General features: G+C 37.6%; 1 protein-coding gene across 1 annotated transcript in view; it reads left to right on the top strand.

Moving 5' to 3' along the window:
- Positions 1-27,865, top strand: part of LOC131063382 (uncharacterized) — a 52,843-nt gene that overhangs the window by 9,311 nt on the left and 15,667 nt on the right. Inside the window, exon 9 of the mRNA XM_057997184.2 lies at positions 15,563-15,611. Within this exon, the coding sequence (XP_057853167.1) occupies positions 15,563-15,611 (49 nt within the window). The remainder of the gene's footprint in view (positions 1-15,562; positions 15,612-27,865) is intronic.

The raw sequence follows: 27,865 nt of genomic DNA, 5'->3' as shown, positions 1-27,865 counted from the left end.
CAAAGAAGGTAATCAAGAATTGCATAAACTGAATTATGTCCCCAGGATACGACACTATGAAGGAATCACACTGAGAAACCATGGGAGTGAATCCTGGAATGTCAACAAGGATTGTGACAATCCACTCAACTGTTGAGCTGCTATACATAGTGTTTGCAAGGTCCTGAATCAAACTTTGAGAGGAACCCCCATGCTGATACTACACCACTTTGACCATGATTGATAAATCACCATATGAAAACTGCACACTCAACCCCGGAATCCCCATAGGAAAAACATTATCAGGAGTCACACAGAATTTCCTGAGAAAGCAGATAACAAACTCATTGTAAATCACGATCCTGGGCAACTGGAAAAAAACCCTGCTTATCCTCCAAAAGAATTCATTCTAAACTCCTCTCCAAAAACCATCCTGAAGAAGGATGAAATGACTGCAATGATTCAACCCCTTCCATTCGGAAGTGAAGGATAGCTGTACCACGCCCCAAAGATGCCCTACAACTATCAGCATAGATGTCAGTGAGTGCTCAAAACTGCAAGTATGCAAGTCTAAAACTATAAACTGCAACATCAACTCGATAAGAAATCAAATCCTAGTCAGGATTTCCCTCCAATCCACCTGCAACAGTTGTAATGGCCTCCTACATGTTCTAAAATAGGGGGTAGTAGCAACAATACAACCACACTGTGAGTCCCCGACACAAGGAATAAATCCACCATTCTGATGCTGCACTACTCTGTCACCCTCTATAGTCCAATCAAACCAAATCTCAGACACCTGCTTCTATAGGCAACTAATGGGAAAGAACAGGGTGAGAGACTTGCCAAACTCGGACTCATCACCTGTTATCAGAAATATGTCATACCAGTGTGGACCCGAATGATGCATACTCAATTCACCTTTCCCTGCCATTAGTGACATAGTCAAATCCTAAGTATGTGGGCTAAAGGTAAACTGATTAGCACACCTCACTATACAGTTGAGGTGAAACACTCCTACCTGCACCAAAGGAGTATTAGAGTGGTCATGTGAATTCCACTCCATGCGAGCACAACAGACTATGACTCACACATCAACGCAGGAAGAACAACTACATCAACATTACCATCATGAGTACCATCCATTGCTTGAACAATGGTTGGATCAATGCTAAGGTCCATCGTGCAAAACTCAGAGGGTGTCATGTCCTTCTGATTAGACTGCCCAATGATAATCTCAACTGTACCCATATGAGACCCCATACCCAATTCTACGCTGATGCCCAAACCTGAAACCAAATCCAATGTGTCCGAATCATCAATAATCCAATCCACCCAGAGTGGTCTCCTGTAGATATGAATGATGCCCAACATAGGAGTATAAAAACAAATACCAACCCCTTACAAACTGCTGGTATAGATCAGAACAGCACCATGTAACTAGTGAACCAAATCCAAGATGAAGTAAAATATATCATTACCACCCAAGGAGGGTGAGAACTCGACATTTTCCCATCCTCTAACTCCAAAGTAGCAATTCCAATTTCTCCTATCCAGAACAGCAGCTGCTGCCCTAAGTATGATCTGACAGAATTCTGATCAGCAACGTAGGACAACCATCAATCAATGAGATAGGGGGTAAAACCCATGAGGAAGGTGTTGGAATACTATAGCCAACATGCTCCTCCCCAAACTGTAAACTGAGATCAATTGGAAAGGTGCTGAAGTCATGTTGTGATCTCATATTTATGGATTTCCTTAATTCCCTCAATGATCTATATGATCTCCAAGGTTCTTACATCATGCTCATTGTTCACTGATGGACTTGTTAATTTTACGCTTTCAAATTAATAAAGAAAACTCAGAAAACAGAATTAACCTTTAACTTAGATAGTTTGCTATTAGATTTAGTGAGTTTCAAATTTAGGAACAAACAGAAACATAACCAAAGTTGAATAAGACACTTATTACCCTAGGAAAACCTCCTAGGAGGAAAAACCCATCTAGAAAAGATCCTCAGATCTGATTATGGATTATGAATAATATGCCGATTACAATACTTATCTCAGTTCACCCATCTTCAACTTTCCAGTGGTCTCAGATCTGCCTCTTAACCAGTTTCAGACCTGCCTTTTATTGCACCAACCAGCAACCAAAGATTTGACCTTGAATAGTACATGAATAAATGTGTGTCTTCAGCTAATGACTGTGACCAACTTCAGAATAGCAGGTCCTTCAACTGTCAGATCGCATGATGAGGAGCACTCTCTTAACAACAGAGATAACAATGGAGAGAAGCTGATGGAGTTCGTACTTTGCTGAAGATATTCGCCTTAATATTTGCATGAATTTCACACCTCTTACTTGCAGACAAAATTCGCTCTTTATGTGTATGCTTGCTGTTTGGATGCTTCATTCATACCTTTATTTATATGCACTTTAGCCTCTAATTAGGTCGACTTTCTTAATTTGAATTGGCGCCCTTTTTATTGTTTAAGTGTGAGTGGCGTGTTGAAATATAGGGCAGGCCCTAGAGCACGCCACCCTTGGGCTAGACGTGAGAAAGGGCCCAGCCCCACACGTTACCTTATGGGAGAAAGCGGCCAGCCCTTTGGGCGGATTCCAATGTTGCCTAAGGCAATTGGAATCCGCCCCTCTACCTAATTACAATCAACACTCACTCTTAATTAGGGAGGAGAAAACATAACCAGAATATCATAATCTTCCATCTTGCACACAAGCAAAGAATGGATTACATAATCAGAATATTGTAGTCTTCCATCTTGCACACAAGCATATAATGGAACTACATAATATAATCTTCCAGCTCGCACACAAGCATAGACGGGATCCACCTTACATTGCTCGCAGAGGGTGGAGAGGATCTTTTCTACCATCTTACATTGCCCGCAGAGGATGGTAACAATTACTCTTCTCCCTGAGAAGATTACACTACCACCTTACATTGCCCGCAGAGGGTGGTTGATACAACACAATGTATCATTGAGGTTGAGAATCCCTCTCAACCAGGGTTTCATTTTCCACAACACCGAGTCTGTCTCTGAAGTACACAAACTTTACTTTGGACAGAGGCTTGGTAAGAATATTTGCAATCTGCTCATCAATGCTGACATACTTCAGCTGAATGGCGCCTCTTTGCACCATATCTCGAATGAAGTGATAATGAGTTTCCACATGTTTTGACCTGTCATGAAACACTGGATTGACGGACATCTTGATACAACTTTGATTATCACAATGAATAACTGTAGGTTCCCAAGGTTGTCCAAACAACCCAACAAGAAGCTTACGAAGCCACACTGCTTCTCTAGAAGCAACACTTGCTGCAATATACTCAGCTTCAACAGTACTTAGTGCAACTGAGGATTGTTTTCTACAAGCCCAAGGGATCACTGCGGATCCTAAGTTAAACCAAATTCCTAAGGTGCTTTTCCTGTCCTTGACACTTCCTGCCCAATCTGCATCTGAGTAACCTTCCAAGGTTATTGGAGTCCTGAGTGGGTATTCAGCCCATAACCAATTGTACCTCGCAAGTATCTCAGAATGTGTTTGGTTGCAACAAGAGGAACATGCTTAGGCATGCTCATGAACTGGCTGAGGGCATTCACTGCATAGCATATATCTGGTTTAGTGTTAACTAGATACTCAATGATTCAATCAACTGCCTGTACTCCGATGGATCTGCAAAATCAGAGTTAGTTGCAGAAACACTCAACTTCTTTAAAGTTAGATTCTATAGGAGTAGACATAGGTTTACAATCCATCATTCTAAATCTTTTCAAAATATCGATAGTATACTTTCCTTGACTCAGAAAAATTTCGTTAGATTTTTGCCATACTTCTAGACCTAGAAAATAATGCATTAGACCTAAATCCTTCATTTCAAATTTTGAAGCTAATTCTTTCTTACATCTAATAATAAGCTCATCTTTACCAGTAAGAAATAAATCATCCACATATAGAACCAGAATTAGCATTTCATCACTAGATACCTTAAAGTAAATGTTAGAGTCAGCATCATTCTTACAAAACCCTAAACTTAGCAAGTATTTATCAATTCTTTCATACCAAGCATGAGGGGCTTGTTTGAGGCCATAGAGAGCTTTCTTCAATCTGCTCACATGAGTATCTCTTTCATGAATCTCATAACCCTCAGGTTGTTCAATATAGACTTCTTCCTCAATGACACCATTAAGGAAAACAGTCTTAACATCCATTTGATGCAGCTTGCAACCTTTAGCTGCAGCAATAGATATTATAGTTCTAATAGAAGTATATCTAGCAACAGGAGCAAATGTTTCTTCATAATCTATGCCTTCCTTTTGAGAAAAACCACGAGCTTCAAATCTAGCTTTATATTTTTCAATACTACCATCAGCATTATGTTTAATTTTAAATAACCATTTAGAGGAAACAACAGATTTAGCTTTGGGTCTAGGCACTATGTCCCAAACATCATTCTTGATGATTGACTGATATTCTTCACCCATAGCTAGCTTCTAGGCATGATGGTTCAAGGCTTCTTCAACATTGCATGGCTCAGACTCAATGAGATTGCTCATCAATGCAACATAGTTGGAGAATACTTGAGGTCTCTTGGTTTCTCTGAAAGTGCCACTGGGAGTTGCAAATCTTTTATCTTCTTGAATGGTGTTTCTCACCCAAAGTGGCCTCTTTTTGCTAACAACAATGTCACTAGGTATATCAGTGGGATTCATAGGCTCAGGTGGATCATTATGCTCTTCTTGAGGTGGAGGCACAACAGACTCCCTCTGAATCTCAGGGTTAGTATCAACATTCATATCTTGATTGTCATTAATTTCATCAATAACAAGAGAACCTTTTGATTTCTTAAAGGCAATATCTTCTTCAAAAGTAACATCCCTACTTACCTCAACATACCTTTGACCTAGAATGTAGATCCTGAAGGCCTTGGAGGATTCACTGTATCCAACTAGCATGCATTTCTTCCCAGAAGGCTCCAACTTGGTTCACTTTTCCTTGGGCACATGAACATATACAGGACTTCCAAAAATTCTTAAGTGACTGATGTCAGGTTTGGATCTTGTGAAGGATTCTTGAGGAGTCATATTCTTTAGAAAACGGTGAGGACATCTATTCTGAATATATATTGTTGTTCTAGAAGCCTCAACCCATAGAAAAGTCTGCAAATCTTGATCATGAATCATAGCCTTTGCAGCCTCAACAATTGTTCTATTCTTCCTTTTGGCCACTCCATTTTGCTGAGGATTGTATGGAACACAGAACTCCCTTTTAATTCCTGTCTCAACACAAAAATCATGAAAGCTATCGGAGTTATACTCACCTCCATTGTCAGATCTTAAACATTTAATTCTTTTACTAGAGATGTTTTCAACCAATGCCTTAAACTCTTTAAATCTACTTAAGACTTCATCGGATTCTTTAGATTTCAAGAAGTAGATTCAAGTTTTCCTAGAGAAATCATCTATGAAGATTAAATAATAAAGAAATCGACTAGGAGATGCTATAGACATAGGACCACATAAATCAGAGTGAACAAGTTCTAGTTTATCTTTAGCTCTACTTTCACTTTTATGAAAAGGGCTTTTAACATTTTTACCTATAGCACAACCTTTGCATGTATCATCATGAATTTGACTGAGTTTAGGCATACCTTTGACTAACTTTCCAAGGGAGGGAAGTGCTTGAAAGTGTAAGTGTCCAAGTCTTCTATGCCATAGCTCACAGGATTCGGGAGCCTCATTAATGAGGGCTTGAACAGGGTTAGCAAAGAGCTTATATAAACTATCATATCTATTTCCAATTATACGAGCAGATTTAAAACTAGATTTATTAGGACAAGCAAGTACTTTACCCTCAAAAAATGCAACTTGATAACCTTTATCTTCTAGAGCAGAAATGGAAATTAAATTTCTTTTAATTCCAGGGACAAATAAGATGTCACTAAGGTGAAGAGAAATACCAGAATCTAAATTCAGAGAAGTAGTGCTAGAACCTCTTACTGAATATTTAGCATCATCACCAATTACTACATGTAGACTGACGACTTTCTCTATTAAGTCTGAAAGATGCTTACGATAGCCTGAGATGTGGCTGGAATCACCACTGTCAATCAACCATGTGTTACAGTCTGTGGGAATGCTGCTTGACAGGGCAGAAATGAATAAGAATTCCTCATTTAGATTTGAGACTTCATTTAGGTTGGCTTCTCTTTGCGGAGGTTCATTTTGACATTCTTTAGCATAGTGACCAAATTTGTCACATCTAAAGCATCGAACATGAGAGAGATCTCTTGGCTTCTTCCAAGAATTCTGAGCATTTGATAATTTGAAATCTCTATTCCTCTTAGGATTCTTCTTCTTCCAAAGGCCACCTTTCTTGCATTGGGCTGCAAGTACATGTTGATATTCACTTGAGGACTTTTGAGTTTTCCTCTTGTGATAAGACGAGACTCTTCATGAATGCAATCATTCTTAAGACGATCAAAAGTAGGTAATTCAGTTCTTCCACTTATGGTTTGAATGAAAGAGTCCCATGAGTCTGGTAGACCATTTAGAGCAATCATGACAATATCTTTGTCTTCCATGTTATGTCCAATTGTACCTAGTTGATTCTTTAGTTTTGAAATCCTCATGAAATAAGACATAGCAAATTTTTCCTTTGACATCTTGATATTAAGTAATTGCTGCCTTAAGGTAATTGCTCTACTGAGATTGTTAATTTCATAAGTACCTTGAAGATGACTGAATATCTCCCTTGTTGTAGTGAATGAGGAAATTGAGGTGACCAGGTGATCTTTGATTGAATCAATGATGAGTTTTCTGGCTTTGACAACATTCCTTTTGAATTGTTTTAGCTCAGCTGCATCTATAGGTTCAGTCAACTTTTCTTCATCTATAAATTGAAGAAGTTCTTTTTCTTCTAGGGCAATACGGATGCGGACCTTCCATGCAACAAAGTTGAGGTTTCCATCGAGCCTATCTTCAACTTTCAACCCCATTGACCTGACTGAAAATGAAACAACAAACTGGAAGTAGCAGACTACTGAAATTTGAAGGTTAATCTAACCTAGAGCTTTGATATCATGTTAATTTTATACTTTCAGATTAATAAAGAAAACTCAGAAAACAGAATTAACCTTTAACTTAGATAGTTTGCTGTTAGATTTAGTGAGTTTCAGATTTAGGAACAAACAGAAACATAACCAAAGTTGAATAAGACACTTATTACCTTGGGAAAACCTCCTAGGAGGAAAAACCCAGCCAGAAAAGATCCTCAGATCTGATTATGGATTATGAATAATATTATGATTACAATACTTATCTCAGTTCACCCTTAGGGCTAATGGCATCTTCAACTTTCCAGTGGTCTCAGATCTGCCTCTTAACCAGTTTTAGATCTGCCTTTTATTGCACCAACCAGCGACCAAAGATTTGACCTTGAATAGTAGATGAATGAAATGTATGTGTTCAGCTAATGACCGTGACCAACTTCAGAACAACATGTCCTTCAACTGTTAGATCGCATGATGAGGAGCACTCTCCTAACAGAAGAGATAACAATGGAGAGAAGCTGATGGAGTTCGCACTTTGCTGAAGATATTCGCCTTAATATTTGCATGAATTTCACACCTCTTACTTGCAGACATAATTTGCTCTTTATGTGTATGCTTGCCGTTTGGATGCTTCATTCATACCTTTATTTATATGCACTTTAGCCTCTAATTAGGTCGGCTTTCTTAATTTGAATTGGCGTCCTTTTTATTGTTTAAGTGTGAGTGGCGTGTTGAATTATAGGGCAGGCCCTAGAGCACGCCACCCTTGGGCTAGACGTGAGAAAGGGTCCAGCCCCACACGTTACCTTATGGGAGAAAGAGGCCAGCCCTTTGGGCGGATTCCAATGTTGCCTAAGGCAATTGGAATCTGCCCCTCCTACCTAATTACAATCAACAGGACCAACAATAGTTTTCTCCGCTTTGTGTAAGGAAGAATGGGCCATGCTGAACTGTAAACAAAGATTATCAATTTCTTCCTCATTTCTTCTCAAAGCATCTGAATAGATCTCAACTAGGTTGAGAAGGTGATCACGGTCTGAAAGAAGGTGCAAATAATTTGTCTTCATTGTTCCCATACCTTCTTTGATCTTCTGCAAGCTTTCAAGAGAAGATTCCGCTTCAGTTCCCTTTTGTCTTCTCTCTAACGGAATCATCCAAAAGTAATTTTCAACCAGCTTATGCATCTCATCATGATGAGATAAGGCTGCCACTATCCCATTCTCATTCACCTTCAACTGATTCCACAAACTGTGCGAACTGTGAGGTATATGAACAACTTCCGCTTCGCATGAAGAGGCACTTGATTGTGACTGAATTTCTTTATCTACAAAGTCCTGTATGCTCAAGTTATGCTCCGAAATCAGCTCAGTACTATTTCCTCCTGTAGAAATATCCTCAATGCTTGAATTAAAAGTCTCTGTACAAGGGTGTTCGGTTTTCTCCATCCACTCAACATCCAGCTTAGCTGATTCACTAGAAGATGGAATGCTCTCATCATGCAGTTCTACTAGAGCAGTAGTGTGATCATAAGTAGACTCCTCAAAGAAGTTTTTCTCTTCCACTGTTTTATCAATGAAAATCTGCACATCACCAATGAAGAGTTTTGAAAACCTCTCACTTGTAGTGAATGACTCTAACTCCATAAACTCCTTAACTGTATGGCAGTCATTATCCTTATTGTTTCCCTTAGGCAAGGTAATAGGTGTAATCATAGCTGAAATGTTCCCATCAACATCTAGAATGTCTCTCACCTGAAGAGGAAGTGATACCTGTAAACCCAATGAGATCAATTATTTAGTGTTAAGCTGTTCCCTAAACTTCTCAATCTTTAGTTCAACCAAACTCCTTGAGAGATCATAGGCAGCAGCTGAAACTTGCACTCTCTCCTCCAAATGTCTAGCAAATCAGATTGCAATTGCATACAAACATCATCAATTTCATTTAAGATCATGGATAAGATGCCGAACATATCTGACTTCACCTTGTTTGGATGACATTTCCTAATTTCAGCAATGAAACAATGAAACATTTGAAGAATCATCTTATCACATTGGATATCCAACATAAGGATGAATGATCTCGTCCCTACCACAATATCTAAAATTTTTACCCTCCTATTAAAAGTGGGGGCTTTGTCATCATGCAATCCAAGAAGACTCTCCACAATCAGCTGTAAAACTTCTTTCATTGTATCTTCATCTTCATATGGTACTAGAGGTATTATCCTCATGATTTCAGATAAACAAGAAGTAACTAACAACTTGATTTCATCATCTGGATGCCTAAGCCACTTGTGTTGTTTCAAGGTAGTATCTACAGGAGACATAGCCAACTGTATCAAATCATGAGGTGACTGCTCTGCAAGAAGCAAACATTCTTCTACCCTTTTAAGAGTATTCAAGACCTCATTCTTTGATTGAAAATACTCACTGAGCTCGCTGCCTGCTAAGTAGAGTGATCTTGCTAATTGTTTAGTGTCCTCTGTTGCCATTGCTCAAACTGAAATCAACTTCCTGGTTTACCCAAAGGTTGGCAGGATCTTAAGCTCTGATACCACTGTAATAGGCTGCCCTATTAGTTAACAATTTCTTTCCAAACTCACTTGAGGAATTTGGTCAAACAGTTGGCATGCATTCACCTTATGGTCTGATTTTTCCTTTGGACTATGACTCTGGTTTAGTTGTTTCCTGGTGCGTTTTGGGTATCATAACAACTTGCAAGCATTCATTCACTCCATTGCATATATATATATTTAATCAACAACAAGTTCTTCAAATTTGTTTTAATCAAGGCAACATGGTCTATTAATGTGCTTACTAAAATCTTCAGTAATTACAGTCCAAACATGAGTTCATCTCAGTTTTTTAACCACATGGTTTCCATCAATGTTCTATAAAAAACCCAAACTCAGACAATTTGGAACCTGGAATTTTGTTGTTTTTTCCAGCTACAAGATGGTTCTTCACTGTGGATAATGGCTACAAACCTCCTACATATTTTACGTCCCAGCCACAATGATGGTTAGTGCTATACCTCTGCTAGACGTCTCCTTCCCTCAGTCTCCAGCAGCACTCCAAACCCACCTCCCTGCAACTTCACTGAAAACGCCTAAGGGTATGCGTGGTTTATGACTGACTGTTCGTCCCAGTCACTGTGTGCTGCAGCAATGTTGGAAACCCTCGTGCATTCTTCCAGATGGGCCGTGACAATGCTGACTGGTGCTAGCATTAACTCCCTGCCAAGTTCAAACAGCCTGCAGCATGATCTTCAGCGCTGGGTACTATTAATCGCCAGTCTCAATAACCTGTGTTCTCTTCAGCTGGACGAAAATATGAGTGATTATTATAATACTGCCCTTCCATTAATTTCAAAATATCTTCTTATCAGTCAGTGAACCCCTGTGAGTTCCCTTGGCTGAGCTTCAATCCAGTGTAGAATAAATACTAAGCCATGATAATCAATCTCTGCAATTTTGTTTGAAGATTTCCCAGGGCTGATTTTCACAGGTGTAGGAAATGTTAGCCATGAGGGATTTTGTCCTCAAGAGCCAAAAGATTTCCAGAACTACTTTCAGAAATACAAATCCCAAGACACAATTTCCAAGATGCCATTATTGCTTTTCAAACTCTCTTTTATAACTTCTTTTGGGCACGATTCCCAATTCACCACAAATGAGGGATTAAAGTATGCTATAATAAAATAACATTAAATTCTTATGTCTTCCATTTAAAGGGGACTTTTAAATTTTTAATATTTTCCCTTTAAACATTAGTCCCAGCTTTTAATAATCACTTAAGTTAAATATTTAAATTTAACTTTAGTAATTTTTAACTTAATCGCTCAATTAAATAATGGCTCATTAGATTTGCAAACCTGATGACAAATATTGATCACCATAAATATTGGCATTATAAAATGCATCAAATATTTCCGGCCACTGAGCCACAACTGACTTACTATAAATAGTTAGTATAACCCTGCGAAAACACCTCCGATTGGCCTGAAACTGAAATTGGCTGGGCCAAATCCTTTATTGATCCCTGCAAAGTCCTGGTTAGCCCTCGAGACCAAGGCAAAACGGGTTAACGACACATCATCTGATGTCAGGCTAAAATGGGGACATTACACATGCAAAAAGGTTAATTGACAGTCCAAACTTTCCTAGGACAAAAGGAAACAGTTGCTATATAAAAATGCAGTTCCTTCACAGATACCCATTTATATTGAAGAAATTGAGGACAAACTTTATCTCCTCAAGGGGAAAACTTTGAAATGCAATTTCTTGGGGCATTTCTTGTACTCAAAACTTTACTGATCTGGATTCAATAAAGCTCTTAGCTGGAAACCCTTAGACTCCATGGGAGTTCAAAATTATAATAATGCCAGTGTATGTTTTGACCAGTTTCTTTTCCAAACAAGAGAAAGATCAAGTCTTCCAAGGATGGCCCTGGATCTTGAAGAAATTTGGCCTCTGAATGAAATGTTTGTCTCCAGAGATCTACCCAGTACTGTTCCAGTATGGGCGAGGCTTCTCTCACTTCCTAGTGAATTTCAACAAGAACTAGCTCAGAAGAAACTAGGAAATGCCATAGCAGAATACATTATGGAGTTTGAACTCACAAAGAACCTAGGAGCGGTTGGCTACACACAAGTATATGTCAACGTGGATGTGGATAAACCTCTTCCTGATCGGTTAGTTCTGGTTTTTCTAGAGGTATTGAATGGGTGCAGCCATAGTCTGAAAACTTGGACTTGGCAAAAACTTTGCAGACCAAATTTGACTTGGTTTTAGTGATTCAACAGCTTAAATAATTACTCAAATTCCGTTAAAAAATGTAAGTTTTATCCAAATCCCTCTGAAATATAGGCATTCAATCATAGGCCAGAAATGATACTCAAATTGTAGACACAGAACTGAATAATTAGGGTGGCCAAACCTGCAGAGCTGCTGGGCTGGGTTATGTTGGAACAGCAGAGTAAAATTGCAGGCTTGGGTTGTAGTAGCAAATGCAGAAGTAGTTCCTTCCCTAGGAGCAGCAGGCACATGGGTTGCAGGCATGTGAATTGCAAGTGTGTGCAAGTAGATGGGTCACATAGAACAGAGAAGAAGCATACACAACTGAGTGAAAATGCACGATTGAAAAATTGAACGCGTGGGGCAGATGAAAAAGTATGAGTGTACTCAGAGCAGGTTTTACACCATAAATGCACTCAGAGTTGACCATTGTACTCTAAAAACTCTTTGAAAACTGTTTCTACCAAGTAGCAAGTTTGAGCGTGATTTACTTGTTTTCCTTAAACCCTTGTGAGTACTCACTGAGTTTTAAAACCATGGGTGCAGATGTTAGAATATGGAAACATCCCTTTTCACTTCAGCATCTGGCATGAGCATGTCCACTAGGCAAGACTTTGCTCCTCCCAAGACACATATTATTGACAATCACATTACAAAATGGATCTTGCCAACCAATAATAGCCAGTAGAGTAATTTCAGCCCACACATTGCCAAGCCAAAGATTGAACCCCACGACTTTCCATCCTCAACAGTCAGCAAGAAAAAATATCATTTTAGCAAGTATCTACAGGAAAAGGCAAGGAGAAAAGCTATGAATACAAAAGAATCACCTAATCTTACCAATTTTTTCTAAGTTATTGGTTCTTCCCCTTTTGGCCTGGGTTCGGGTTCTGGTTCTTGCCCGGTCCTGGTTCTCCCCGGGTTCTTCTTGGGTTCCTCTCGGGTCCTTCCCAAGTGGCCGGGTGACCTGTGGGTCCTGCGTCGCATGACCCACAAGGAACCCGACCACTTGGTCGAACCCGGGTGGAACCCAGGTCGAACCCAGGAGGACCCGGGTGAACCCAGGAGGACCCGTGTGAACCTAGGCCCATGGTTTCCAAAAAACAGGGCCATGGGTCAAAAAAACAATAGAAAACAAAAAAAAAAGACTTTTTAAATAGTTTTTTTATAATAAAACTCTAATTCGCCCCTTTATGACTTTTTAAAAAAGACTTGAAACTTGAATATTATCTTTTTTGCAAATTATGAATATGATATTAGACTTTAGTTATTAGTTTACTGATTACATTTGCAATATATGAATATTTATTGGCATTGGCAATTAATAATTATGGATTTATGATTTATGATTTATGATTTATGTATGGAAAGTCACATTGTATATTTTATTTTTGTATGGATTGTATATATTGAACATATATATAATATATGGGTATATATATATATATATATAATATATAATTAAAAAATATATATATATATGTACGGACGAACCCATACCCATACCCAAGATTTTTTTTTTTTTTGCCGAATCCGCGAATCCGTACCCAAATCCGAACTCGAATCCGAACCCGAACCGGTAACTTAGAATTTTTTTGCAGCATTAGCAGATCCAGCACCAAAGAGATAAAAGCAGAGGCCCCAGAGATAATGGAGGTCAATGACACTCGTGACAAGTTCTAGGACCTAAAGGAACAATTTTCTTGAATTACAAAGATAAAGTTTCAGAACACCTCCAATTTATAGTAGAAGATATTTCAACACCCAAAGTGAGAGCTGGGAAAATAAAAGCCACCACTCTTTGCAAATAGATCTCATATGTACAAATCTCCTACTTTGGAAATGTATGGTTAGTTTCATTTACTAAAGCATCAGATGCTTAATGAAGAACACACGTTTCCACAAATTTGAGGAGCACTTGCAGATTTGACTTCTAAAGTTACAAATCCAACTTTAGCTTTGACAAGGACAATTTTAGTTACCAAGGCAGGCATTTCTAAATCCCCTTTTCCCCCACATCCGAATAATGCTACCCCATAATGTGTATTATAGTTTGGACTAACAGAGGGATTGGTGCTTCCAACAAATATTGATATCTCAAGGACAAGGTAATTGCAAAAAAAAAAGATTTGGTTCTTCTCGGGTTCCCATGCAAGTTGGTTCCATGTGGAAGCACCATTTTCCAGGGATTTCGGGAGGTAAGAATGCATTTACCTTTTCATCTTCTAAGAGACCCCTCCAGGTTTGTTGTCATTTGTCATTTTTCTTTTCCATTCTATTCTTTTATGAATTTTAAGAAATATCCTATGTGCTTTATATTTATATTCCCCGTATTGGGAACAGCAGAAGCACTCTTTTGAAACAGTGTTGAGACTGGATTGTTAGCTCTGATCCACCCAATCTCATCCTTATTGAAAACAATAGAATCACTCTTTTGGAACAGTCTGATTGGATTGTTAACTCTAATCTGCCAGGTCTCATTCTCCAGGAGATCTCAATTCTGTCTGGAGTAGGATTTAATTAGAGAACTAATAGTCTTCTTAGGATGATATCAAATACTTATTTGGTGTACATGTTTAGTTTATATTTACTTATTTCTATTTTTTAAGTTGAGTTTTTTCAAACCTCCCTTCTTGGTTCTTGAATCCCGTGCCACCTTTCCTTGCATCTATTTAGTGATTGCAGTCTGCTACCACCCTCTCACTTCTTTTCTCTAGCCCTTTCATCTTGATGATGGATCATAGAGTATGATCCAAAACATTGATGTTGGAAATTTTTTATGCAGTTAGATCTATAAATATATCAAGCTAAGTGTTGCATGTGTTAGGATCTCAAAATGGAGGTATAGTGTGGAGTGGCTTCTTCCATAAGGAGCATTGCCTAGTGTTGCGTGTTGCCCTACCTTAAAGGTTTGAACTATTTCTAAGTATATTGGATATTATTTGGAGTATTCCTATTATTTTTGCAAGATCTTATTATTTGGTGTTAGAGCTTCAATTTGGGCAAATTGGGAGTAAATTTTTGCTGATTATTTTTCCAAACTAGCTGCCTATATTGCAGAAGGTTGTGTACCTCACACATTTCTCCAATTAATGCAATTGTGAATTCCTTGGAAAGAGAATTTTGCGAGCTTTCTAAAAAGTGGTCACAGTGAAGATTTTAAATAGTATCTAGATAGATATGATGATGTAAAGTTGACTCAGTGATTCTGGTTTTTGACGAGTTTCTTCAGTTTGAAATTAGGGTAGAATTTTGCAGAAAGTTGTTTGCTCTGTGTAGGTTTCTAATTAAAATGATCTTTGATTCATTGGAAAGAGAATTTTATGTTCTTTTTGAAAAATAGTTATAATAATGAGGGTATAGTGATTTTAAGTTTAAATGGATTTGTTTAAGATCCAACTTATTAGACTCTTATCATGATCAATTTGTATGGACAGCAAAATGGTGAGGATACCTGAGCAGATTTATGACCCAAAAAACTCTATAATGAAAAATTGCAAGCATCACATTTGTGGTTAAAAAATTGAAAACATTTTGTAATTGTTATCATTATTACTCTTTTTGTGTTTTTTGAGGAAGAGAACCTTTTGATCAGTTATTTAGAGTTCTTTTACATGTATTAACAATTCAGGTGTTGAGACCAGTATTCTTTGTTGTAATCATTGACTGCAAATGCTTATTTAAGCTATTTATATTTTACTGCATTGCAGCAACTATGCGGCGTGTATCTAGTTTTGAGGCTCTTCAGTCAGCAACAAAGTAAGTCCTAATTAAATTTCTCATTGATGTCTGATGTTGGAGAGCATAAAATTGATATTTCTACAAATTTTTTTTGCCCTTCATTTTGAGCAATGGTCAAAGCTTTCAGTCTTTCTATAGTGTTGTTCGTTTCTGATTAATAAAAAATGCTTTTGAATATCTTCCTGAAAGGCTTTATCTTATGAGTTATTGTTGAAGTATCATACAGTTTTTCAATTCTGATTTCATTCAGTTAAAAGGCAGTTAAAGGCTAAAACTTGGAGCTGTAAATCTGAGGTGTAATTTAGCATGCCTGTTTTTTTGATTGCCAGGAGGAATATAAAGAGATATACAATAAAGAATTCTTGCTCAATAAACAAATCTTAACCTTGCTCTGATACCAATTTGGTAAAGATTCAGATTTTTAAAGTATAAATCCATGTAAAGAGCTTCTGTCTAAAAAATGGGATTGTGCAAAGCACGCCCATTTTAGCCTGCCAGGATGGGATGGTGCCTAGGCATATCGAAAAAGGGATATGATACAGCCATCAAGTTAACAAATTCCACATAAATCTGCATTATTTTTGAATAAAAGCCAATAATTTATTGAGAAGGAAAGATTTTTACGAAATCCCACTATAGGTGAGAAGTACAGCCAGATACAAGGGAAAGTCTGCAGAGAGGATGTTACATTGAATGAGCTTACAACTTAAATAAAACTAAAAGAGCTACTTTTTGACAATATGCTGTGTTAGGTTGTTCAAAAAGTGTGTATAAGCCAAGAACTTTACAGAGCATACATGCAGATGGGCCCAAACAGTTAGCTCTTTGCTGAGAATGATGCTTTGCTTATTCCCAGGAGACCAAGGACTAGTACCAGATTGTCCTGGAGGATAGATCTGTGTGATTCAGGATGGTTGTATTCTGAACACCCATTTGATTTAAGGATTATCCCCTCCTATGGGGGATGAGAGGGCAAGAGGAGAGCTAGTAAGCGTCGAGGTGTGGGTCTCCAGTGTATTACTTTCTCTTTTGAGGGATCTGGTGAGGTATAACAGTCCTGGGCTGGGATTTGTATAAACAGGACTTCCATTCCTACCCCCAGACCAAAAATGTAAGTTTTGTATAGCTCTTGAGGCAACATAATGGACAATAGGTTCCTTATCATTGATTCTGCTGTTTGGGTGTATTGAGCTGGAGCCACAGCCCTTGAATATTCAGAGGTGTTGCTGAAATTTGGCACCACATAGAAATGGGGAGAAAGAAGATGGCAAAGAACAAGTATGAAGATCATGGCAGGAATTTGGAGTCATTGCATGTCTATATCAATGCTTAGAGTGGAGGAAGGAAAACCACCAATATTATCTCCCACCATCACTACAAGTCACCACAAGAGCATTGCAAGATCTGATAAAATATCTAGGGTAAAATGTTTTGGCCTAAGCAGGTTTGGTTGAAAAAACCTAGGAGGAATCAAGAAACATCCAATAGGATTTTGCTGGACATCCAGCCGATGTATTGGAGAGACAATTGGTTACTACATGCCTATATTCATACAAGAGGTATAAGTACCAACAAGGTAGATGGTCACGATAATGATTAAGCTGGTAAGTTTCAAATTGCATTGGCTAAGGGTTTGGGTTGTTAACAAACCAAACACCATTGGTACCAGTGCCCTAGTTGCTGATATTCCCTATTCTTGGTGACATTCCCCTTTGAAATGGCAAGGAGGATTGGCAAGAATTCTTCAAAGGAGCTATTTTCCAATTTGAATGAGCATTTTGAGACAAGTTACAACTGCCTTTAGATCTGAGGTGCCTGCGAGATGAGCTAAGAGGTGGCCTAGCAGAATCTCTCCCCATAGGGATTTATGTTGTTTTGTAGTACTCGTCCCTCTTGAACCATGCTATATTGCCTTGGAATCTCCTTAGAAAGCCTTTGGGAGTTTCCAAAGGAGGCCATTGGAGGAAATATTTAGATGGTGAAAGAAGCACCACCCAATAAGCAACAAGCTAGTTAAAGTGTGCAATGTTCTGAAGAGAATGAAAATATACTTCACAAAATATATAAGCTGAAGATAAAACACTGAAATGTACAATAGAGTACCCACATTCCTGGTATGGATTTACACTTGCTAATCTGACTAAAACATACTTAAAGAGGTTACAAAGTGACGACTTTCTGTGTTATATAGATATCAAGTGGCAAATAGATACACGTGTAGGGGTTTTTGATTTCCTAAATTTATAGTCAAGGTGGGAAGAAAACCCTTCTTAATGACATAAATGTGTACCAATATAAACAAAACATGACATAATATTGTCCCTACTAAACTAATACATCAACCATGGTCTTCAAAACCAAATGGGCCATAACATACTCCTAATACCATGTTGTGTCTAGGTACGCTACTTAAACGTGCCCTCCCCCTAAAGAGTTTTTTCTTTGGAGCAATAACTTGAGTTAAGTTGCTCAATCCAAATTGGCACTAGGATGGGTGACCTCCCAAGAAGTATCTACATGTACAAATTTTTGAGCTATGCTTTTACATATAATTGACGCACACATTGGGAATTAAACTTGTAACCAGTAAGTCAAGTTGGTGGTTCTCATTAACGTCCCAAGCAACCATAAGAAATGTCATTTTTGTCAATCATTCTTGAAAAGTTTCAAAGGTTTTGTTGACTTATTGGAACTTGATGGTTGTCTTGTACATCTACACTACTTGTTGAAATTCAACACTCTCACATCTCAAAAAGTTGAAATTTGACTAAGTCGAAGTTCAATTGAACTGTTGTGACACCCATCTAGCTCCAAGAGGTACACGGGTTCCCAATATTCTCATGTCCATCAAAAATTAACTAAGTCTGATACATTGGTATGCGTGATTGTTTGGCCTCTTTGTAAAATAAAAAAGGTGAAGGTAGTTTTTTGGTCTTCACCAAGAAAGATTACCAATGTGACCTCTTTGTTCTTTCTTGTGATGTCTCCAAACCTTATATCTCTGCCTTATCTTCCTCTAAAATTTGTTATAACATGAACATTTCAGGGTTGTTAAAACTCCATAGCCTTACTGGATATCCAGAAGTTCCACAATCCTTGCTGGATATCCTTAGACATTCTTGGCACCCCTTCATGTCCATGCTTGCTATCCATCTCTACTTTCACCTTTTTCATTGATGAAATGACCTAGCATTTTGATGGCAGTCCTTACTTAGCAGTCTTTTGTGCTAACGATCACATTTAATACACCACCCACACTACTTCAGTCAAAACAACTTATTTAGTTACTATTTACCCTTTTCACCTCTTTCACTTTAATTAAACTCCTCGTCTTTAGAAAACCATTGATACCTTGAATTGATTTATAAAAGGATTGAGTTGACTTCGTGGCAGTAAAGTTAGCAACTCAAGTAACATTCAGTAAAGAAGAAGAGGTCTGGGGACAGAGTTAGACACTTGGATGCTGGAGAATGTTTAAGATGATGTGTAAGAATTGGCTATGAAGGTAGCCATCCAAGATCTAGAGGTCTAATGGAAAGAATACTAACAAGAGAGAAATAATATGACAAGAATAAACTGTATTCCTATCAATGATGATATACAATATGATCAATTGGATTGAATTACAATAGGAGACCCCTTGGTTATATAGCCAAGGTGAGAACATAGGAGTGCATAAGATTATGACAAGTGTCATAATCTTATGACATGAGACAAAAAGTGAAAACCTGTCATCCCACCTAAAGTGGAAAAGTGATAGTGTGATAACACCACTAAAGATGGATCACCCATCAAAGGTGGAAAAGTGCAACCACGAAAGTTGGATGTGATAAGGTAACAACAAGACAAGTCCACTTAAAGTGGAAAAGCTCCAACTACTCCTATGTAATTCCCTAAGTAAGCTTAAGTGATGTGTAATTTGGACTTAGGTGAGAAATAACCAAGGTAAAATACCTTAATTATACCAACAATATGGAACATCTTAGGGCAGGCTTTAGTAGAAGAGAAAACCAAGAAAAAGTAGTGTTTCTGGTCTTGTCTAAATAAGCAGTTTCATAATCATTAGTGGTGGTTTCATCAAAGCAGCAGTGGTTTCATAACAACCCCTAATAATAAGTGATGGGTTTAAATTACATGACAAAAAGTGACTTGTAGAATTCCAGTTTCCTCAATTCTTTCAAATTTTGATGTTTTATTTTGCACTGTAAAGCCAGAAGGCATGTGGCGGGGACTAAAAGGGGATTTGAGTGAATTCACAGTTGAAAAAAGAATGTTTAGGAAAAAATAGAACAATGAGGTATTAGAGAGTCTGCTAGAGATCTTAAGGATTGGATTGAGTTGTGGATTTGGGTTGGTTGCGTGTCCAAGAGGTCTAAGATCGTAATGTGTCTTGAAGTTACAGATTTAAGTGAGTAATTGGCTCATGTTTTACTGGAGTTTTCTTCCATACGTGGCTTTCTCTACTGTAAATTCTTGTCTTCATTTCATGGTGATTGATTTGTTCTCGTTTCATTGCAATTTCTGAATTTTAACATTGCTGAAAGAGTTCCAGTTTTTATGTCTTTAATTTACATTTTTATGTTGAAGACTACTTTATGATATAACCATCTTCTTGTTATAGAACTTGGGAAGAGCACTTCCTTCACCTTGATCAAACCCTTTAATTTCTTTCAGACAATTAGCTGTTGCAAAGCATTACAAGTGTTCCTCTGGGTAAACAAAGGTCGAATATCTAAGGCATATAGTTTCAGCCAAAAGAGCTAAAATCGACCCTAAAAATTGAAGAGAAGGCTTTGAAATTTCTCAAGCATGCTTTGTGCACTACTCAAATCTTTGCATCACTAAACTTTGCCAAACCTTTTATCATTGAGGGTGATACTTTGGGCAATGACATTGGAGTCATCATAATGCAAGAAGGGCAATTGCTTGCCTCTACTAGTTGAGCATTGGCTAGACAAAATTTTGCCAAATCTGCTTATGAGAAGGAGATGCTTGTCATTATCCATGTTGTTAGTAAATGGAGGCTATATCTAGTGGGATAATACTTTAATCTAAAAACCTATCATTGTAGCCTCAAATATTTCTTAGAACAAGTCTCCTCCCTAGGACAATGAAGGTGGACCATCAAACTTTTAGGATATGATTATGAAGCTCCTCTACAGAATGGGGAAGGATAATGTAGTGGTTGATGCCTTTTCTAGGAAACTTGATGACCTAATAGGAATGGCGATAAGTTTTGGAGTTACTCTTTGGGCTCCATTGATATTGGAGTTACTTGCATCCCCTTTTATATGGCACTCCAAATTCTTAAAAGACTACGAAAAGATACAAATGCACTTGTTTTTTGGTTTGGTATAAAAATGACATATTTTTTTATTGTTGCAAAATGTGATACATGCAAATGTCAAAAAGGAGAAACCATTGTTCCATAAAGTTTTTGCAACATGGATTGGGGGATGTGTCTCGAGGATGACTTTTTTTAGCAAGCATTTTTTAGGGGATAGCAAGGGACAATAATTTTACAAATAAGCAAACCTAAAAAATATAGGAAATTTCAAATATTCATATGATAAGGCATTCTCATGTACATTATAGAACCTCATTACATGGTATTAAAGCTGAATTGAGTTTTCACATGAGAGTTGACATAAATCAACAAATTTTTTATTGCTTGCACTGTTAATGTGCATATATATTATTTAAAAATTACAACAAAATGCTAAGGCTACAAATTTCAACTACAAAATGACAAAGACAAAGAAAATCTGCCTTCAAAATTTGTTTATAATTATTTTCACAATAAACCCACAACTCATATCCTTGTTAATATTCTACAAAGATCACACTTTAAACAACCAGGTATTTTTGCTTTGCATGTTAATTTCTTCTTTGTGAAATAAACATGGTCATACCTTAGTCCTAAAAGAAGAGTGCTATTTTTTACTTTAACTAGATTGTGTTAATTTATGGTCACAAATTTGGTTCTGGATAGGGTTGTGCATGTCCTCCATAGAAGGAAAACAATTAACAAGAAGCTAACTTTGAAAAGCTTATCTAGACCAGCAACAAACGCATTTTTTTTGGTGATAATCTCCTTTCTTTTTCATAATGAAAAAAGACAATAAGCGCAATTCAAATATTTCATTTGGATCATCCCCATTGATGTCTATCCTTTTGTATATATTAGGATACAAAACATTTTGTTTAATTATATAGATTCTATTAAACTTGCAAGCTAATTGCATGGACAATCTTTAGTTACATAGTGTGATGATTAAATAGGATTATGCTTTATAAACCTTAAAATAAAATTTTAATGGATGAAAATTGATTCTAATGAAAGGAAACTAAGTTATTTTGAGAGTAATTCCACCAATTACATTAGGATAAATGAGCATCTTTAAGTCTACTTAAAACTGTGTTGATTATCCTTTTCTAGAAACTTGATTTTAAATAGGAAGATAAAAGTAACTAACTAGAGGCACTTAAAAGAAACAATTTGGTGAAAATATCTACTAACAGAAAAATAATTACAACTTTTTAACTACAGAAATGAAAAGTACAAATTATAGTTTGCAAACTTTGTGAGTACTCTCCAAGTTGCGGAGTACTCTATTTTTTTTCTCTACAAGTTCAACTCCCGAGTTTATATAGACACAAGAAAAACGTGGGTAAAAATGCCAACGTGGATAAAACATTGGTCAAAACATGTTTTTTTGGCTATAAAACTATGCATTTTCTCTTTTGAGATGTAAATTTTAATTTTAATACATTTTGTAATTGAATTTTGCAAAAAAATTTATTTTTTAAGAAATTTTAATTTTTAGTACTTTCTAAATTGCTTAGTCAACAATTTTGGGCTTGTGGAGTACTCTTAGAGTCCAAGTCTACGAACTATGGTACAAATAATAGGGATCCCAATGTTGAAATTTGGAGGTCTCTTTCTAGGATGCTAGCATGTTGTGTGAATTTTTGTGTGTTGCGCTGTCCATATGAATAGAGTCTTGATAAATGTCTAGAAAATGTGAGAGTCCAACCTTGCTGTTTAGCTAACTTGCAAAGATAGAAATGGAAAACACACCAACAAATACATACAATGAAATCATCAAAGAAAAAATACAAACAATAAGATTTAAATGATTTAAACAAACATTAGAAATAAATTTACAAACAAGCACTTGCAAACCTCTGTGCAGTTGAGTGCTCTCAGAATCAGAGATCCTGGACTCGCTAGGACTTGGTGAGTCCCAAGCCGGGTGACCCTATGCGAGTCCCAAGGGCTCAGACTCTGACTTGTCTGAGTCCTGGCAAGTCCAAGGACTCACAAACTTAGCCCAGACCCGACAAGTCCTTATGCTTCGACTTGGCCAGACAATTTTTTTTTTTTTTTAAATCTCAAAAAATGACAAAAACGAACATTTTTTGACGTTTTCTTTAATTTTTTTTTTCAGGGGCATAGCCCTCGAATCCCCACTTTTGGCCCACGGGGAAATGCACTTGCGTTTTCCTGCACCCCTTCTATTGTTGGGTTTTTCTCACATCTAACACCTTGTGTGGATCGCTAAGGCTATGGATCTTGTCTTTAGTGATGAGGACCTTGATTGGGTCGACCAAGCAAATAGAGAGGCTGAGGTTGTAGCCATGGCAAAGGAGGAGGTTAGAGCACAAGCAGACACATGCACGACTGATGTTGGTGAGGGTGGCATGGAGTCATAGATAGAGACTATGGCTACTGAATCATCCAGGACCTACCTTAGATGCCTTAGTAGGAGGGATGCAGGTTCCTTTGAGCCATAGACTTGTAGTTATTGTTTTGATATTTGTGTGGAACATTTGATGTCATGATTTTATACTCCATGAGTTTTGTATACATTTGAAAATATTTATATATCTAAGTTTACTATTTCCTTCAGCTACAATTTGCGTTTATACTTATGTGATTGATGTATACTTGTGTATGTGATCAAATTAGCTTCTATTTGATGATGTTATTGTGCCTTTAAGGTTTATTAAATAAAGGGTGCATGAAACAAGTTTTAAATCCTTCAAAATCTCTAAATTTCTTGGGTTTTCCACTTTGCTGTGTCTGCATCAAGTTTTTTTGCCGAGTCTTTAGTCCCGAGTCGAGTCACCCTTGCCGAGTCCACGCCAAGTTTCAGTCCCATTTATATGCTCAGAATACTTGCAAACACAAGTAAAAAAGAGAAAAAATCTTGGGCTGTTTAGGGATTTGCCTGAGCCAAATCCTTGCTTTGGTATTTCTACCTCATAGTAGCCAAGATTGATAAACAAAAGAAAGAGTGTGTGAATGCTCCTATCCCAAGTGTGTTTGGGAATGGTTAGAACTGTTAATGTGCAATAATATAAACTAAAATGAGGGAGAGGGGATGTGATAATCCCAAGGTGGTTTGAGGCATAATGAAATAGATGCTTGTAATAAAAATGAAAAACGAGAACAATATTACTTGGAAAGGCTTGAGGAAGCCAAAAAGGATAAGGGAGTTGGAAATATTGCTGAAAGAGTATCGTAGAGAGCTATGAGAGCTTGAGAGTGCAAGAGAGAGCCAAGAGAAAAGAGAGAAAGAGACCAAGAATGAATTTTTTTTTCCAAAATTAGAAGAGGAGGCAAGAGAAGGCTGCTAATGAGCTATTTAGATCAAAGAAACGGGACTTGGACTCGGCTCGGACTTGGCAAGGCCGACTCGGACTCTCAGACTCGATTGGACTCGGGAAAGTGAAAAACTCAAGAAATTTAGAGATTTTTAAAGATTTAAAACTTGTTTCAGACACCCTTTATTGAATACACCTTAAAGACACAAAAACATCATCAAACTCAGCTCATTTGATTACATACACAAGTATACATCAATCACATAAGCATAAACACAAATTGTAGCTGAAGAAAATAACAAACATAGATATATAAATATTGTCAAATGTATACAATATTACAAAACTCATGGAATAAAATATCCATGTCATCATATGATCATCATCAAATGTTTCATACAAATACCAAAGGTAAATAGTAAATACTAAATACAACTACAAGTGTACAAGCCTATGGTTCAGAAGGCCGTGCACCCTCTTGCCCTGGCCCCCTGCGAAGGCGTTTAAAGTAGGTCCTTGATGATTCAGCAGCCATAGTCGCTCCCCGTGACACCATGCCATGCTCACCAACATCAGGAACAACTGTGTCACTCTGAGTCTCAGTATTTCCTGTCTTTGCTCGTGCTCTCTGCTCCTCCTCTGCCATGGCTACAGCCTCAGCCTCTATATCTACCTGGTCAATCCAATCAATGTCATCATCACTAAAGACAGCTGTAGGAGTCCCGAGAGCTGTCTGATTCTCATTGGCCCACTTTGTTTCAAGATCAACCTCATTTAGAATGATAGGAGAGATGTCAACTAATGCATTCTTTCTCATTCTCAGGCGGAGGTTGTAGTGAACAAAGACGAGATCATTCATCTTCTCCACATATAATCTATTGCGCCTCTTGGAGTGTATGTGCTCAAACATACTCCAATTGCGCTCACAGAAACATAACCAAAGTTGAATAAGACACTTATTACCTTGGGAAAACCTCCTAGGAAGAAAAACCCAGCTAGAAAAGATCCTCAGATTTGATTATGGATTATGAATAATATTCTGATTACAATACTTATCTCAGTTCACCCTTAGGGCTAATGGCATCTTCAACTTTCCAGTGGTCTCAGATCTACCTCTTAACCAGTTTTAGATCTGCCTTTTATTGCACCAACCAGTGACCAAAGATTTGACCTTGAATAGTAGATGAATGAAATGTATGTGTTCAGCTAATGACCGTGACCAACTTCAGAACAACAGGGCCTTCAATTGTCAGATCGCATGATGAGGAGCACTCTCCTAACAGCAGAGATAACAATGGAGAGAAGCTGATGGAGTTCGCACTTTGCTGAAGATATTCGCCTTAATATTTGCATGAATTTCACACCTCTTACTTGCAGACATAATTCACTCTTTATGTGTATGCTTGCCGTTTGGATGCTTCATTCATACCTTTATTTATATGCACTTTAGCCTCTAATTAGGTCGGCTTTCTTAATTTGAATTGGCGCCCTTTTTATTGTTTAAGTGTGAGTGGCGTGTTGAATTATAGGGCAGGCCCTAGAGCACGCCACCCTTGGGCTAGACGTGAGAAAGGGTCCAGCCCCACACGTTACCTTATGGGAGAAAGGGGCTAGCCCTTTGGGCGGATTCCAATGTTGCCTAAGGCAATTGGAATCCGCCCCTCCTACCTAATTACAATCAACAGGACCAACAATAGTTTTCTCCGCTTTGTGTAAGGAAGAATGGGCCATGCTGAATTGTAAACACAGATTATCAATTTCTTCCTCCTTTCTTCTCAAAGCATCTAAATAGATCTCAACTAGGTTGAGAAGGTGATCACGGTCTGAAAGAAGGTGCAAATAATTTGTCTTCATTGTTCCCATACCTTCTTTGATCTTCTACAAGCTTTCAAGAGAAGATTCCGCTTTAGTTCCCTTTTGTCTTCTCTCTAACGGAATCGTCCAAAAGTAATTTTCAACCAGCTTATGCATCTCATCATGATGAGATAAGGCTGCCACTATCCCATTCTCATTCACCTTCAACTGATTCCACAAACTGTGCGAACTGTGAGGTATATGAACAACTTCCGCTTCGCATGAAGAGGCACTTGATTGTGATTGAATTTCTTTATCTACAAAGTCCTGTATGCTCAAGTTATGCTCCGAAATCAGCTCAGTACTATTTCCTCTTGTAGAAATATCCTCAATGCTTGAATTAAAAGTCTCTGTACAAGGGGATTCGGTTTTCTCCATCCACTTAGCATCCAGCTTAGCTGATTCACTAAAAGATGGAATGCTCTCATCATGCAGTTCTACTGGAGTAGTAGTATGATCATAAGTAGACTCCTCAAAGAAGTTTTTCTCTTCCACTGTTTTATCAATGAAAATCTGCACATCACCAATGAAGAGTTTTGAAAACCTCTCACTTGTAGTGAATGACTCTAACTCCATAAACTCCTTAACTGTATGGCAGTCATTATCCTTATTGTTTCCCTTAGGCAAGGTAATAGGTGTAATCATAGCTGAAACGTTCCCATCAACATCTAGAATGTCTCTCACCTGAAGAGGAGGTGATACCTGTAAACCCAATGAGATCAATTATTTAGTGGTAAGGTGTTCCTTAAACTTCTCAATCTTTAGTTCAACCAAACTCCTTGAGAGATCATAGGCAGCAGCTGAAACTTGCACTCTCTCCTCCAAATGTCTAGCAAATCAGATTGCAATGGCATACAAACATCATCAATTTCATTTAAGATCATGGATAAGATGCCGAACATATCTGACTTCACCTTGTTTGGATGACATTTCCTAATTTCAGCAATGAAACAATGAAACATTTGAAGAATCATCTTATCACATTGGAGATCCAACATAAGGATGAATGATCTCGTCCCTACCACAATATCTAAAATTTTTGCCCTCCTATTAAAAGTGGGGGCTTTGTCATCATGCAATCCAAGAAGACTCTCCACAATCAGCTGTAAAACTTCTTTCATTGTATCTTCATCTTCATATGGTACTAGAGGTGTTATTATCCTCATGATTTCAGATAAACAAGAAGTAACCAACAACTTGATTTCATCATGTGGATGCCTAAGCCACTTGTGTTGTTTCAAGGTAGTATCTACAGGGGACATAGCCAACTTTATCAAATCATGAGGTGACTGCTCCGCAAGAAGCAAACATTCTTCTACCCTTTTAAGAGTATTGAAGACCTCATTCTTTGATTGAAAATACTCACTGAGCTCGCTGCCTGCTAAGTATAGTGATCTTGCTAATTGTTTAGTGTCCTCTGTTGCCATTGCTCAAACTGAAATCAACTTCCTGGTTTACCCAAAGGTTGGCAGGATCTTAAGCTCTGATACCACTGTAATAGGCTGCCCTATTAGTTAACAATTTCTTTCCAAATTCACTTGACGAATTTGGTCAAACAGTTGGCATGCATTCACCTTATGGTCTGATTTTTTCCTTTGGACTATGACTCTGGTTTAGTTGTTTCCTGGTGCGTTTTGGGTATCATAACAACTTGCAAGCATTCATTCACTCCATTGCATATATATATATTTAATCAACAACAAGTTCTTCAAATTTGTTTTAATCAAGGCAACATGGTCTATTAATGTGCTTACTAAAATCTTCAGTAATTACAGTCCAAACATGTAATTACTGAAGATTTTAGATTT

This window comes from Cryptomeria japonica, chromosome 10 (assembly GCF_030272615.1).
Source record: "Cryptomeria japonica chromosome 10, Sugi_1.0, whole genome shotgun sequence".
Taxonomy (NCBI): domain Eukaryota; kingdom Viridiplantae; phylum Streptophyta; class Pinopsida; order Cupressales; family Cupressaceae; genus Cryptomeria; species Cryptomeria japonica.
Note: the sequence above shows the minus strand (reverse complement) of the source record. Positions and strands in the feature narration are given on the sequence as shown.